Source organism: Salvelinus alpinus, chromosome 8, assembly GCF_045679555.1.
Source record: "Salvelinus alpinus chromosome 8, SLU_Salpinus.1, whole genome shotgun sequence".
NCBI lineage: Eukaryota > Metazoa > Chordata > Actinopteri > Salmoniformes > Salmonidae > Salvelinus > Salvelinus alpinus.
This window is the reverse complement of record NC_092093.1, coordinates 23,120,361-23,136,259: the sequence shown is the minus strand read 5'-3', so window position 1 is coordinate 23,136,259 and position 15,899 is coordinate 23,120,361. Positions and strand designations below refer to the sequence as shown.

The 15,899-nt window shown below is 44.7% G+C and overlaps 2 protein-coding genes across 8 annotated transcripts in view; one reads left to right on the top strand and one right to left on the bottom strand.

Annotated features, from left to right (window-relative positions):
- The window catches only part of LOC139582745 (actin-binding protein WASF1-like), a 144,855-nt gene extending 132,166 nt beyond the window's left edge, over positions 1-12,689 (top strand). For all 7 annotated transcript variants that reach the window (XM_071413039.1, XM_071413032.1, XM_071413038.1 and 4 more), the window contains 2 exons: positions 9,961-10,508; positions 10,659-12,689. In XM_071413039.1, coding sequence (XP_071269140.1) covers positions 9,961-10,508; positions 10,659-10,819 — 709 coding nt within the window. In that variant the 3' untranslated portion in view covers positions 10,820-12,689. The remainder of the gene's footprint in view (positions 1-9,960; positions 10,509-10,658) is intronic.
- Positions 12,690-13,215: 526 nt separating this feature from the next.
- Positions 13,216-15,697, bottom strand: LOC139582279 (proline-rich protein 36-like). The gene is made up of 3 exons (XM_071412290.1): positions 15,602-15,697; positions 13,731-14,230; positions 13,216-13,600 (listed from the first exon to the last, which is right to left on the bottom strand). Exons 1-3 carry the CDS (start codon positions 15,695-15,697, stop codon positions 13,216-13,218), a joined length of 981 nt encoding a protein of 326 aa, XP_071268391.1.
- Positions 15,698-15,899: the final 202 nt, after the last annotated feature.

Here is a 15,899-nt window from a genome sequence, read left to right as displayed (position 1 = left end):
CAATATTGTTTTGAACATTTGTTTTGGACTGATGACCGACTGAGCATATCGTCAATGAGCACTGATGAAGATTTCATCAAAAGTGCAATACAGTGGCTTGGAAATACAATGGCATTCAAATGTAGCAAAATAAATAGTAGGAAAACCTTTGGTCATAATTTTGATGTCACCAGATTGACTTTAGATGCAGTATAACGTTAGCTATTTAGCTAAGATTGAGGGGAGGAGGTAACAATACTTCGTATGAAGTGCCTACATTATTACACATATTATGCGTTAATTGTGGAAATAAATTGATGAGGTGACAGTGAAGAGGCGACTCTGGGATGCTGGCCTTCTAGGCAGAGTTGCAAAGAAAAAGCCATATCTCAGACTGGCCAACAAAAATAAAATATTAAGATGGGCAAAAGAACACAGACATTGGACAGAGGAACTCTGGATCCCGGAGTCGCCTCTTCACTGTTGACGTTGAGACTGGTGTTTTGCGGGTACTATTTCATGAAGCTGCCAATTGAGAACTTGTGAGGCGTCTGTTTCTCAAACTAGACACTCTACTGTACCTGTCCTCTTGCTCAGTTGTGCACCGGGGCCTCCCACTCCTCTTTCTATTCTGGTTAGAGACAGTTTGCGCTGTTCTGTGAAAGAAGTAGTACACAGCGTTGTACCAGATCTTCAGTTTCTTGGCAATTTCTCGCATGGAATAGCCTTCATTTCTCAGAACAAGAATAGACTGACGAGTTTCAGAAGAAAGTACTTTGTTTCGGGCCATTTTGAGCCTGTAATCGAACCCACAAATGTTGATGCTCCAGATACTCAACTAGTCTAAAGAAGGCCAGGTGTATTGCTTCTTTAATTAGCACAACAGTTTGCTAACTGTGCTAAGATAATTGCAAAAGGGTTTTCTAATGATCAATTAGCCTTTTAAAATAATACACTTGGATTAGCTAACACAATGTGCCATTGGAATACAGAATCTTTCAATGGCCCTAGGATCCAGGTGGACAGAGGTGGTCTGCCAGTCACTGGGACGACAACCCAACTTGGGATGGGGGGAGGTTTTAGCGAGTGGAATAGTGAAGAACAATTGGAGGTTTACTCAGTAGCAGTGCCAATCCTGTATCATGGTACAGTTATATAGACACTCAGTCATCATGGTGCTTATTAATGGCAAGTTTACAAACATATATTATGATAAATCGAATTTCAACTTGTATCTCGTTATGGTAAATGGGGAAATAAGTATAGCCAGTTATAATTGTAATGGCTTAGAAGATAATAAGAAAAGACGATCAGTATTTACCTGGCTGAAAGAGAAGGAATATAACATCTATTGTTTACAGGAAACTCATTCACCAATTTTAGATGAAGTTGTGTGGAAAAAGGACTACGGGGGCAAGATATACTTCTCCTATGGGCAAAGAAACTGAAAAGGGGTGATGATATTAATTAACAATATATTTGATCCAAATGTGCAAATTGTCCAAACAGATTCAGAAGGTAAAGGGATTATTTTAAATATGTTATTGGACCATAAACCGATTTGGCTCATTAATCTATTTTGGTGAAAAGAGTTCATATTAACAAAGGAATAGAGGGATTAATACTACCGATAGATGGAAATAAAAACTGTACCATAGAGACACAGAATAAGTTAGAGGAAAAGCAAAAATATCAAGTGTAATGTATTATAAAAAATAAAGCAAACTGGATGGAATATGGGGAGAGGTGCACCAAACAATTTTTTAATCTTCAACATAGAAATGTTACCAAAAATAATTTACTGAAACTTGTTACAAATGACGGAGTCACCCACGATTCACCAGTCTTGTTTCAGTCTCCTCCATCTCCACTAACCGAAGTGTATTGTAAGGATTGTTTTTCTATTGATAATGTCAAATGAACAGCTGTACAGAAAGACTCAGGTGAAGGCCAAATTACAGAGGAGGAACTTCTTGATGCAATTAAAGCCTTTAAGCCCGGGAAAACTCCAGGACTGGATGGCATACCAGTGGAGGTATACCCAAACCTTAATGATGTTCTCAGAGGACCATTATTACTGTAGCATGTTTTAACCACTCCTATAAAAAAATATATATATCATTTAACTAGGCAAGGCAGTTAAGAACAAATTCTTATTTACAATGACGTCCTACCGGGGAACTGTGGGTTAACTGCCTTGTTCAGGGGCAGAACAACAGATTTTTACCTTGTCAGCTCGGAGATTCAATCTAGTAACCTTTTGGTTACTGGCCCAATATTCTAAGCATTAGGCTACCATCCCTTCATCCTTCTCCCTCGCTCCACTACCCCATCCCTTCATCCTTCTCCCTCGCTCCACTACCCCATCCCTTCATCCTTTCCCTCGCTCCACTACCCCCATCCAGAATCCATCACTTCACTAATTTTGGCCCATTCCTCCTGACAGAGCTGGTATAACTGAGTCAGGTTTGTAGGACTCCTTGCTCGCACATGCTTTTTCAGTTCTGCCCACAGATTTTCTATAGGATTGAGGTCAGGGCTTTGTGATGGCCACTCCAATACCTTGACTTTGTTGTCCTTAAGCCATTTTGCCACAACTTTGGAAGTATGCTTGGGGTCATTGTCCATTTGGAAGACCCATTTGCAACCAAGCTTTAACTTCCTGACTGATGTCTTGAGATGTTTCTTCAATATATCCAAATATTTTTCCATCCTCATGATGCCATCTATTTTGTGAAGTGCACCAGTCCCTCCTGCAGCAAAGTACCCCCACAACATGATGCTGCCACCCCCGTGCTTCACGGTTGGGATGGTGTTCTTCAGCTTGGAAGCCTCCCCCTTTTTCCTCCAAACATAACCATGGTCATTATGGCCAGACAGTTCTATTTTTGTTTCATCAGACCAGAGGACATTTCTCCAAAAAGTACGATCTTTGTACTTTGCAGTTGCAAACCGTAGTCTGGCTTTTTTATGGCGGTTTTGGAGCAGTGGCTTCTTCCTTGCTGAGCGGCCTTTCAGGTTATGTCGATATAGGACTCGTTTTACTGTGGATATAGATACTTTTGTACCTGTTTCCGCCAGCATCTTCACAATCTTCGTCCTTTGCTGTTGTTCTGGGATTGATTGGCACTTTTCGCACCAGGGTACGTTCATCTCTAGGTGACAGAACGCGTCTCCTTCCTGAGTGGCATGACGGCTGCGTGGTCCCATGGTGTTTATACTTGCGTACTATTGTTTGTACAGATGAACGTGGTACCTTCAGGCGTTTGGAAATTGCTCCCAAGAATGAACTAGACTTGTGGAGGTCTACAATTTTTTTGCTAATTTCTTTTGATTTCCCCATGATGTCAAGCAAAGAGGCACTGAGTTTGAAGGTAGGCCTTGAAATACATCCACAGGTACACCTCCAATTGACTCAAATGATGTCAATTAGCCTATCAGAAGCTTCTAAAGCCATGACATAATTTTCTGGAATTTTCCAAGCTGTTTAAAGGCACAGTCAACTTAGTGTATGTAAACTTCCGACCCATTGGAATTGTGATAAAATGAATTATACGTGAAATACACCCAAACAAGGGCACTGCGTTCATCCACCTCTGGCCTGCTCGCCTCCCTACCTCTGAGGAAGTACAGCTCCCGCTCATCCCAGTCAAAACTGTTCGCTGCTCTGGCACCCCAATGGTGGAACAAACTCCCCCACGACGCCAGGTCAGCGGAGTCAATCACCACCTTCCGGAAACACCTGAAACACCACCTCTTTAAGGAATACCTAGAGGAGGATATACAGACTTCAACTGTATATACTGTATTTTAGTCAATGCCACTCCGACATTGCTCGTCCTAATATTTACATATTTCTTAATTCCATTATTTGGACATGGACGATACATTTGAGATAATATAAGAAAAGTACTGGAAACAATAGAACACTATGAAGAATCTGTGAAACCAGGCCTGGTATTCATAGCTGATTTTGAAAAGGCTTCTGATAAAGTGCGACTGGAATTTATATACAAATGCCTGGAATATTTGAATTTCAGAGAATATCTTATACAATGGGTGAAAGTTATTAATAGTAACCCTAGGTGTAAAATAGTAATTAATATTTCTCAGAAAGTATTAACCTGTCTAGGACAGGGGTTCCGCTAGCGGAACTCCGCCCACATTCCACTGAAAAGGCAGCGAGCGAAATTCAAAAAATATTTTGTAGAAATATTAAACTTTCACACATTAACAAGTCCAATACAGCAAATGAAAGATAAACATCTTGTGAATCCAGCCAACATGTCCGATTTTTAAAATGTTTTACAGCGAAAACACCACGTATATTTATGTTAGCTCACCACCAAATACAAAAAAGCACAGACATTTCTTTCACAGCACAGGTAGCTTGCACAAAACCAACCAAACTAACCAAGAACCAACCAAACTAACCAAGAAACAACTTCATCAGATGACAGTCTTATAACATGTTATACAATAAATCTATGTTTTGTTCGAAAAATGTGCATATTTGAGGTATAAATCATAGTTTTACATTGCAGCTACCATCAAAAATATCACCAAAGCAGCCAGAGTAATTACAGAGACCAACGTGAAATACCTAAATACTCATCATAAAACATTTATGAAAAATACATGGTGTACAGCAAATGAAAGACAAACATCTTGTGAATCCAGCCAATATTTCAGATTTTTTAAGTGTTTTACAGCGAAAACACAATATAGCATTATATTAGCTTACCACAATAGCCAAAAACACAACCCATTTATCAGCAGCAAAAGTTAGCGATCGCAAAAAAACAGCAAAAGATATATAATTTCACTAACCTTGACAAGCTTCATCAGATGACAGTCCTATAACATCAGGTTATACAATACACTTATGTTTTGTTCGAAAATTTGCATATTTAGAGCTGAAATCCGGAGTTATACATTGTGAAAACGTAGCAACTTTTTTCCAGAATCTCCGGATATATTTCTGACACTCACCTATTCTGACCAAATAACTCATCATAAACTTTACTAAAAAATACATGTTGTACAGCAAATGATAGATACACTAGTTCTTAATGCAATCGCCGTGTTAGAATTCTAAAAATAACTTTAGTACGACATACAGCTTACGTTATAGCGAGACAGCGCCCAAAATCTGGGTGGAAAATAATACTAAACATTTTCGACAGAAATACGAAATAACATCATAAATGGGTCCTACTTTTGCTGATCTTCCATCAGAATCTTGTACAAGGGGTCCTTTGTCCAGAATAATCGTTGTTTGGATTTAGAATGTCCTCTTCGTCAGTTGAATTAGCAAGCAAAGCTAGCCAAGTGGCGCGAAGCTGTCCATCGTCACCAAACACAGAGAACGGAACACGCCAAAACTCCCGATAAACTTTCAATAATCTGATATAACTATATTGAAAAAACATACTTTACGATGATATTATAACATTTATCAAATAAAATCAAAGCCGGAGATATTAGCCGTCTATAACGAAAGCTTTTCAGAAGGCAATCCAGAGTTCCTTCCCGCGCCTTGCTGAACAAAGGAAATTGGGGTCATGTCATTCCAAGACCTCTCTTTTGACCTCAGATAAAGCTAGACTCCCCATTCCACCTCTCACTGCCTATTGACATCTAGTGGAAGGCGTATGAAGTGCATGTATAGTCATACATTTCAAGCAAATGAATAGGGAGGCCCTGGAACAGAGCCTCGATTTCAGATTTTTCACTTTCTGACAGGAAGTTTGCTGCAAAATGAGTTCTGTTTTACTCACAGATATAATTCAAACGGTTTTAGAAACTTGAGAGTGTTTTCTATCCAATAGTAATAATAATATGCATATTGTACGAGCAAGAATAGAGTACGAGGCCGTTTAAATTGGGCACAATTTTTTCCCAAAGTGAAAATAGCGCCCTCTATCCTGTCAAAAAGAGCTAAACAAGGTTGTCCACTATCAGCATATCTACAGTGCATTCAGAAAGTATTCAGACCCATCCCACATTTTGTTACGTTACAACCTAATTCTAAAATGTATTTTTTTTAAATAAAAAGAAATAAAAAATCTCATCAATCTACACACAATACCTCATAATGACAAAGCGAAAAACATATTTTTAGCAAATGTATTAAAAATAAAAACAGAAATACCTTATTTACATAAGTATTCAGATCCTTCGCTATGGGACTCGAAATTGAGCTCAGGTGCATCCTGTTTCCATTGATCATCCTTGAGATGTTTCTACAACTTGATTGTAGTCCACCTGTGGTAAATTCAATTGATTGGACATGATTTGGAAAGGCACACACCTGTCTATTTAAGGTCCCACAGTTTACAGTGGGAGCAAAAACCAAGCCATGAGTTCGAAGGAATTGTCTGTAGAGCTCCAAGACAGGACTGTGTCAAGACATAGATCTGGGGAAGGGTACCAACACATTTCTGCAGCATTGAATGTCCCCAAGAACACAGTGGCCTCCATCATTCTTAAATGGAAGAAGTATGGAACCACCAAGACTCTTCCTAGAGCTGGTCACCTGGTTGAACTGAGCAATCCGGGGAGAAGGGCATTGGTCAGGGAGGTGACCAAGAAACCAATGGTCACTCTGACAGAGCTCCAGAGTTCCTCTGTGGAGATAGGATAACCTTTCAGAAGGACAATAATTTCTGCAGCACTTCACCATTCAGGCCTTTACAGTAGAGTGGCCAGATCCTCAGTAAAAGGCACATGACAGCCCGCTTGGAGTTTGCCAAAAGGCACCTAAAGACTCTCAGACCATGAGAAACAAGTATCTCTGGTCAAATGAAACCACATGGAGGAAACCTGGCACCATCCCTACATTGAAGCATGGTAGTGGCAGCATCATGCTGTTGGGATGTTCATCATGGGCAAGGACTGGGAGACTGGTCAGGATCGAGGGAAATATGAACGGGTACAGAGAGATCCTTGATGAAAATCCTGCTCCAAAGCGCTCAGGACCTCAGACTGGGGCGAAGGTTCAACTTCCAACAGGACAACGACCCTAAGCACACAGCCAAGATAGCACAGGAGTGGCTTCGGGACAAGTCTCTGAATGGCCCTGAGTGGCCCAGCCAGAGCCCGCACTTTAACCCAGGCGAACATCTCTGGAAAGACCTGAAAATAGCTGTGCAGCGACGCTCCCCATCCAACCTGACAGAGCTTGAGAGGATATTCAGAGAAGACTGGGAGAAACTCCCCAAATACAGGTGTGCCAAGCTCGAGGCTGTAATCTCTGCCAAAGGTGTTTCAACAAAGTACTGAGTAAAGGGTCTGAAAAGGGTAAAGGGTCTGAATACCTATGAATACTTATTTTACACCTTTATTTAATCTTTATTTAACTAGGCAAGTCAGTTAAGAACACATTCTTATTTTCGACGGCCTAGGAATGGTGGGTTAACTGCCTCCTTCAGGGGCAGAACGACAGATTTTTATCTTGTCAGCTCGGGGGATTCAATCTTGCAACCTTACAGTTAACTAATCCAACGCTCTAACCACCTGATTACATTGCACTCCACGAGGAGCCTGCCTGTTACGCGAATGCAGTAAGCCAAGGTAAGTTGCTAGTTAGCATTAAACTTATCTTATAAAAAACAATCAATCAATCATAATCACTAGTTAACTACACATGGTTGATGATATTACTAATTTATCTAGCGGGTCCTGCGTTGCATATAATCGATGCGGTGCGTATCGTTGCTCCAATGTGTACCTAACCATAAACATCAATGCCTTTCTTAAAATCAATACACAGAAGTATATATTTTTAAACCTGCATATTTAGCTAAAAGAAATCCAGGTTAGCAGGCAATATTAACCAGGTGAAATTGTGTCACTTCTCTTGCGTTCTTTGCACACAGAACGGTTCCGTATTTCACTGAAAGAATAAACGTCTTGTTTTCGAAATGATAGTTTCCGGATTCGACCATATTAATGACCTACGGCTCGTATTTCTGTGTGTTATTATGTTATAACTAAGTCTATGATTTGGTAGAGCAGTCTGACTGAGCAATGGTATGCAGCAGTAGGCTCGTAAGCATTCATTCAAACAGCACTTTCGTGCGTTTTGCCAGCAGCTCTTCGTTGTGCTTCAAGCATTGCGCTGTTTATTACTTCAAGCCTATCAACTCCCGAGATTAGGCTGGTGTAACCGATGTGAAATGGCTAGTTAGTTAGCGGGGTGCACGCTAATAGCATTTCAAACATCACTCGCTCTGAGACTTGGAGTGGTTGTTCCCCTTGCTCTGCATGGGTAACGCTGCTTCGAGGGTGGCTGTTGTCAATGTGTTCCTGGTTCGAGCCAAGGTAGGAGGGAGGAGAGGGACGGAAGCTATACTGTTACACTGGCAATACTAGAGTGCCTATAAGAACATCCAATAGTCAAAGGTTAATGAAATACAAATGGTATAGAGAGAAATAGTCCTATAATTCCTATAATAACTACAACCTAAAACTTCTTACCTGTGAATATTGAAGACTCGTGTTAAAAGGAACCACCAGCTTTCATATGTTCTCATGTTCTGAGCAAGGAACTTAAAAGTTAGCTTTCTTACATGGCACATATTGCACTTTTACTTTGTTCTCGAACACTTTGTTTTTGCATTATTTAAACCAAATTGAACATGTTTCATTATTTATTTGAGGCTAAATTGATATTATTGATGTATTATATTAAGTTAAAATAAGTGTTCATTCAGTATTGTTGTCATTATTTTGTCATTATTGTCATTATTTGTCATTATTACAAATACATTTAAAAAATCGGCCGATTAATCGGTATCTGCTTTTTTGGTCCTCCAATAATCGTATCGGTATCGGCGTTGAAAAATCATAATCGGTCGACCTCTAATAGCCAGTTGTGTTGAGTTTTGTTCTGCTTAACTCTGATGATGGGGACGTGAGCAGCTACAGGTGTGTTTCACATCTCCGGAATTTTCTGCTCCGTTGAAGCGCAGGCAGAGGAAAAGAGGGAGGGATGAAGGGATGGATTCTGGATGGGGGGTAGTGGAGCGAGGGAGAAGGATGAAGGGATGGATTCTGGATGGGGTAGTGGAGCGAGGGAGAAGGATGAAGGGATGGATTCTGGATGGGGTAGTGGAGCGAGGGAGAAGGATGAAGGGATGGATTCTGGATGGGGTAGTGGAGCGAGGGAGAAGGATGAAGGGATGGATTCTGGATGGGGTAGTGGAGCGAGGGAGAAGGATGAAGGGATGGATTCTGGATGGAGGTAGTGGAGGGAGGGAGAAGGATGAAGGGATGGGGTAGTGGAGCGAGGGAGAAGGATGAAGGGATGGATTCTGGATGGGGTAGTGGAGCGAGGGAGAAGGATGAAGGGATGGATTCTGGATGGGGTAGTGGAGCGAGGGAGAATGATGAAGGGATGGATTCTGGATGGAGGTAGTGGAGGGAGGGAGAAGGATGAAGGGATGGGGGTAGTGGAGCGAGGGAGAAGGATGAAGGGATGGATTCTGGATGGGGTAGTGGAGCGAGGGAGAAGGATGAAGGGATGGATTCTGGATGGGGTAGTGGAGCGAGGGAGAAGGATGAATGGGTGGATTCTGGATGGGGGTAGTGGAGCGAGGGAGGAGGATGAAGGGATGGATTCTGGATGGGGTAGTGGAGCGAGGGAGAAGGATGAAGGGATGGATTCTGGATGGGGTAGTGGAGCGAGGGAGAAGGATGAAGGGATGGATTAGCTTGTTGTACTATGAGTGTACAACAAGAGTACAAGGGAGAAGGATGAAGGGATGTATTAGCTTGTTGTACTTTGAGTGTACAACAAGAGTACAAGGTATTCTCTTGACTCTCCATCTTCCTGTTATCTCTGTTAGATTTCCTTCCATTTCTTGCTCCCTCTCTCCCACCTGATATATATTTGTCACATCTTCTCTATTAGTGCACTGCAGTTCAGTTAGCTTTCAATTAACAGTAACTCTGTCTTTCTCTCTTCCCTCTCCTCAGCTCCAGTTCAGGTTTTTCAGACAGCAGACCCCAATCTCCAGCACAGACTCACGGCTTCAACTCCAACACACCTCCCCCTCCGCCACCCCCCTTGCCCCCTCCACCTCCTCCCTTGCCTTCCATGTCTGGTTTTGGCCCTCGGGGCACCCCTCCTCCCCCTATTCCTCCTCTACCCGTCCAGCAGCAGCCCCCGGCCATCCCCCCTCCCCCTGCCCCTCTCCAGATCGCCCCTGGCGTCCTCCACCCTGCCCCTCCCCCAGTGGCACCTCCCCTCCACATCTCCTCCCCAGCCCGTCTCCAGCAGGTCCTGGACAGGGGCCCGACCCCTGGCCAATCAGATGGCACCGTGCTACCTCCTCCGCCCCCTCCCCCGCCCCTCCCAGGAGTGCGGAGCTCCTCCCCCTGCCCGCCGGGCCCACCTCCCGTGCCTTCCTTCCTGTCAGGTGCCATGGCGTCCCCGCTCTCTCACTCCGGGGGGAAAAAACACTCCGCCAACCTGCCGCCCATCAGCGATGCACGCAGTGTCCTATTGGAGGCCATCCGCAAAGGTGGGTGGGGCCTCGGTGTAACAGCCAGTAGATCTGTTTATTGTGCATGACTGTCAATGTGCGTAGTCATTGGACAGTTTTATAACAGAAGAAAGCTGATACATTCTCTCTTGTAGGTTGCAGTAATCCCTCTCTCCTTCGCTCCCCCAGGTATCCAGCTCCGGAAGGTGGAGGAGCAAAGAGAGCAGGAGGCAGCCAAACACGAGCGTGTGGGGAACGACGTGGCCACCATCCTGTCCCGACGCATTGCCGTCGAGTACTCCGACTCAGAGGACGAGTCCGAGTTCGACGAGGGAGACTGGATGGAGTGAATGAGATGGAGGGAGAGGAAAAGAAAAGAGAGGGGGACAAAAGGCAAAACTGTCACCCAACTGTACCCCCTTTAGAGATGTCAGAATCCATCCTTACATCCACTATCCTCTGTCAGTCCTGTTTTACCCCCTCACCTGTCATACTACACCTGTCTCTCGCCCTCTTGCTCTCTCTCCCCCTCTTTCTCACTCCCCTTTCTCTCTATTCTCTCTCCCCCTCTCTCCCCCTATTTTTCCTCCATCTCTCTCTTTTTCCCTCTCTACACCTCCCTCTCTTTCTCTCCCTCTCTACCTCTCTCCCTATTTCTCTTTCCTCCCCCTCTCTCTATTCTCTCCCTTCCTCTCCCTCTACACCTCCCTCTCTCTTTCTCTCTCTCCCTCTGTCCCTCTCGTTCTCTGTCATATACTGTTCTTGGTGTGTTTGTAGGAAAATATCAATTTCAGTTGTTTGTTCCCCATGTTCTGGTCGGGAAATGTTTTTGTACTCATTTTCTACACTACTACACATTGTTGGCTCTCATGTTATTTCCCTTCTTTATCCTCCAATTGTATGAAATCCTCCTCATGTACAGTTGTTTAAAAAATGAACGTTAACCAAACCATTTTTTTTGTTTCCGATAACCTTTTAAAGAAAAGCTATTAACAACCACATATTTTTTTATTTCCTTTGTTTCTTGCTGTTGAGTGTCAACGTGACGAGGTGGACTGATTCTTCTGTACTTAGTCCTGATACTATCCTGCCACCTGGTGGGCCAAAGTGGAGGTGAATTGATTCTGTATTTTATTATCTCTATTTTGAGTTTCTTTTCTTACAGAAAAACACTTGCAGTTTTTAAATGGGCCAGTTGTTGCCAATATGAACCACTTGAAGGATGGTAGCCATCCTGAATATCAGTCGGCTGTGGTTGTTTGCTGAGGAGATTTATTGGAGTCGTTGTTTGTTTTTATATTATCAGGATTTTACTTATCACCTCAGAACAAGGAAATATTGTGATGATGGTATGATATGTTATGTGATGATTGTTGTATGATTGTGATGATGAAGATAAAGAAGGATAATTGTGAGACATTAGAAGGAAGTTATTAAGTGATCCGAGCTAATCTATGTTAATCGTTCCCTTATGTCACCCAAGGACGTGTCTGTCAAGTTTAGCCAAATGTTTTATTATCTAGGTATGTGTGTCCTCAAAGAGCCACCGTAATGTATCTTGGCAGCAAGGAAGTGTCATGAAGTTTGGAGCCATATGGTATACTATACTAGACTAGTGTCTGACCAACAGGAACCACTTTACAGTAGTGGCTGACCAATAAGAACCACTTTACTGTAGTGCTGACCAACAGGAACCACTTTACAGTAGTGTCTGACCAATAAGAACCACTTTACAGAATGGATATCAAAGGCAGCTTATTTCCCAGGGTCCCCCACTCTGTGTGTGCTGACTAACAAGAAGCCTTACCTCGTTTGACTCTAGAACACTAACTAACTGTTACTATGAAGAATATAAATAAATGAACAGCATGGGTCTACCTGTGTTTCTGCTGCCCAAGGGGGCGGGACTCTGAAGAGAAAGAATGATTCATCTGCCTTCACTGCCCCCTTTGAAGAAGATGTCTGCCGTCCTTTTCTTTCTCTCTTCCTACTTTCTCTCTCTTCAACTTGCCTTATTGTTTGTACAGATGTATTGTTGAGTTCATGAATGTATCGTGCTGTTACTACTTTTTGCCTGCACTCGTATGGATTAGCTGTTTCTATGTTTGGGGACGGGGAAACCGAACCCTGGGTTAAAAAAATATCAAACCGTGTAACATGTAACTTATGTAATTGTAACAGTTTGCTTGAATTAATAAAAGCTAATGTTATGTTTCAGGAGTTGTTGTTTTGTGTTTTATTCTTTACTCATATATACGTTAGATAGCTGATCCAGGGTTAGTCATTCCATCTAAAGCCCCCAAACACCCGATCTCACTTCATGAACCATGAGGTAACCACTGATCCAGGGCCTGTGTGTGCTTTCCGGTAGTGGTGTACCCAAAGGGCTACAGTTCAGAGACGTCTTCCTGAATCAGTAATGGGGACACCATGCATTACACCTCATGACGATAACCTTCCCTCTCTTCACTCTCAAACACAAACAGATTTCAGTACTAGACAGATTTCGGATCCTAATTTGACCTAATTTGTCACAGCAAAATAATCCTGCAGTAACAAGATTTGAACATTTAGTCCATAATGTTGCTTGGTAAGGCTATTAGCTGGCCAAAAGTAGGCAACATGAATATTGTTAATATAACGTGGGTTTTCACGGATTTTATGTCAATCATGAAGCTCATCTGCAGTAAAATTCTCAGCAACAAAGTGATCCAATTAAGATTCCACATCTGTATGTATAACCTGCCTATGTGAAGTTAAATCCATTCTTGGTGCACACGTGGTGCAGGGGGGCTGCTGCAGGGAGGCTGCTGCAGGGGGGCTGCTGCAGGGAGGCTGCTGCAGGGAGGCTGCTGCAGGGAGGCTGCTGCAGGGAGGCTGCTGCAGGGAGGCTGCTGCAGGGGGGCTGCTGCAGGGAGGCTGCTGCAGGGAGGCTGCTGCAGGGAGGCTGCTGCAGGGGGGATGCTGCAGGGAGGCTGCTGCAGGGGGGCTGCTGCAGGGAGGCTGCTACAGGGGGGCTGCTGCAGGGAGGCTGCTGCAGGGAGGTTGCTACAGGGGGCTGCTGCAGGGAGGCTGCTGCAGGGGAGCTGCTGCAGGGGGGCTGCTGCAGGGAGGCTGCTGCAGGGGGGCTGCTGCAGGGAGGCTGCTACAGGGAGGCTGCTGCAGGGAGGCTGCTGCAGGGAGGCTGCTACAGGGGGGCTGCTGCAGGGAGGCTGCTGCAGGGGGGCTGCTGCAGGGGGGCTGCTGCAGGGAGGCTGCTACAGGGGAGCTGCTGCAGGGGGGCTGCTGCAGGGGGGCTGCTGCAGGGGAGCTGCTGCAGGGGGGCTGCTGCAGGGGGGCTGCTGCAGGGAGGCTGCTGCAGGGAGGCTGCTACAGGGGAGCTGCTGCAGGGAGGCTGCTACAGGGGAGCTGCTGCAGGGGGGCTGCTGCAGGGAGGCTGCTACAGGGGAGCTGCTGCAGGGGGGCTGCTGCAGGGAGGCTGCTACAGGGGAGCTGCTGCAGGGGGGCTGCTGCAGGGAGGCTGCTACAGGGGAGCTGCTGCAGGGGGGCTGCTGCAGGGGGGCTGCTGCAGGGGAGCTGGTGCAGGGGGGCTGCTGCAGGGGGGCTGCTGCAGGGGGGCTGCTGCAGGGGGGCTGCTGCAGGGAGGCTGCTACAGGGGAGCTCCTGCAGGGGGGCTGCTGCAGGGAGGCTGCTACAGGGGAGCTGCTGCAGGGGGGCTGCTGCAGGGGGGCTGCTGCAGGGGAGCTGGTGCAGGGGGGCTGCTGCAGGGGGGATGCTGCAGTCCTCCTACTCGGTCCAGCAGTTCCTTCATTTGTGCCCCCCCCCCCCACTCTGTTCTACTCCATCTGTAACCACAATGTAACCTCTCCTGGAGACACTTATTTATTGTGTCACACGCACATGTGCGAACGCACACACACACACACACACACACACACACACACACACACACACACACACACACACACACACACACACACACACACACACACACACACACACACACACACACGGCAGTGCAGAATAAGTTTAGGGGATTTCAGTCATTGTGTCAGGGCTGAAAATGACGCAAGCTCTTTTTAATACATCAGCTGTAGGTCTGCTAGGATTAAGAGGGAATACATTTCTTCACAATCACACTGTTCTGGCGCATGAGGCTTATTTAAATCAGTGTGGGTGCCTGTGTGAGTGTGTCTGTGTGTGTGTCTGTGTGTGTGTGTGTGTGTGTGTGTGTGTGTGTGTGTGTGTGTGTGTGTGTGTGTGTGTGTGTGTGTGTGTGTGTGTGTGTGTGTGTGTGTGTGTGTGTGTGTGTGTGTGTGTGTGTGTGTGTGTGTGTGTATAAGAAAGAATGGTATGAGGGAGGGAGAGATTCAATCACTAGATAGTCATAGCAAAGTAAATATAAATGTGAATATTATTCTTCATGCCTGTAGGGAGTCTTCTTATAGTTTCTCTAACTCCGGCCTTGTTGGCAACATTTACTCTTCCTGCTATGTCTTTCACACAATACATTCACACGAGAAAGTGAGTTGAATCAGTGATATTGTTGCCTTTCCTCCTCCTGCTTCCTGGCCTAGAGGGCTCCATTTATTGGCCTTAATTTAGTGTAACTGTGAGGACCCCATGGGCCAGTTTCCCAGACACAGATTAAGCCTTGTCCTGGCTCAATGGAGCATGTCAATTTAAAGTGTTTTTTAGTCCAGGACTATGTGTAATCGGTGTCCAGGAAACTAGCCCCATTAGTGTAAATAAAAAAATGGCCACGCACTCCCTCCCATCCACACATTTGGCACAGATCTGTTGTAAAGGTTGTGTAACACTGCTCTCTGCTGGCTCAGCTAGACTCATATGATGAGCTACTCTCACGCGCTCTGACTAAATCAATGTCCCCAGTAGATGGTAGCAACATGCTTTCTATGTCAGTGACACTGCCTGACTTCTGGTGCCAGACCAAAGCCCATTTATTATACATGTACAGTGTCCATAGGACAGCCTCTTTGTCAGCAGTAAGGCAACTCCTGCTGAGCCCGAGGCTGTCCTAATATGGCCACCATATTCATTATTTGTGTGAAAACATCATTGCACTGAGCAGCCTTTGGGTAAATATCAATAGTCTCAAGTGGCTTCCTTGCCTCGTCTCTTCCCCGTGTCTCCTTCCCTCGTCTCCTTTCCTCCATTTGCTCTGACAGGTGACAGGTGAAAGCACATTCCTGGTAGTTATCCACCATATTGCTTTCTGCTGTGTTTATTGTTATTTTTATGTTTCAGACCAGTAAAGATGAAGGAGAAGAGAAAAGGAGAGAGAAACATTTTAGAGTATTGAGATGCACCCATAGTTTTTCTATGGTGAGGGTGCACAAAAGTTCATGAAGGTTTGTACTTACCTAAATGATTTGATTTAACACAAAGTAATGGCTCAGACAGGCAGAC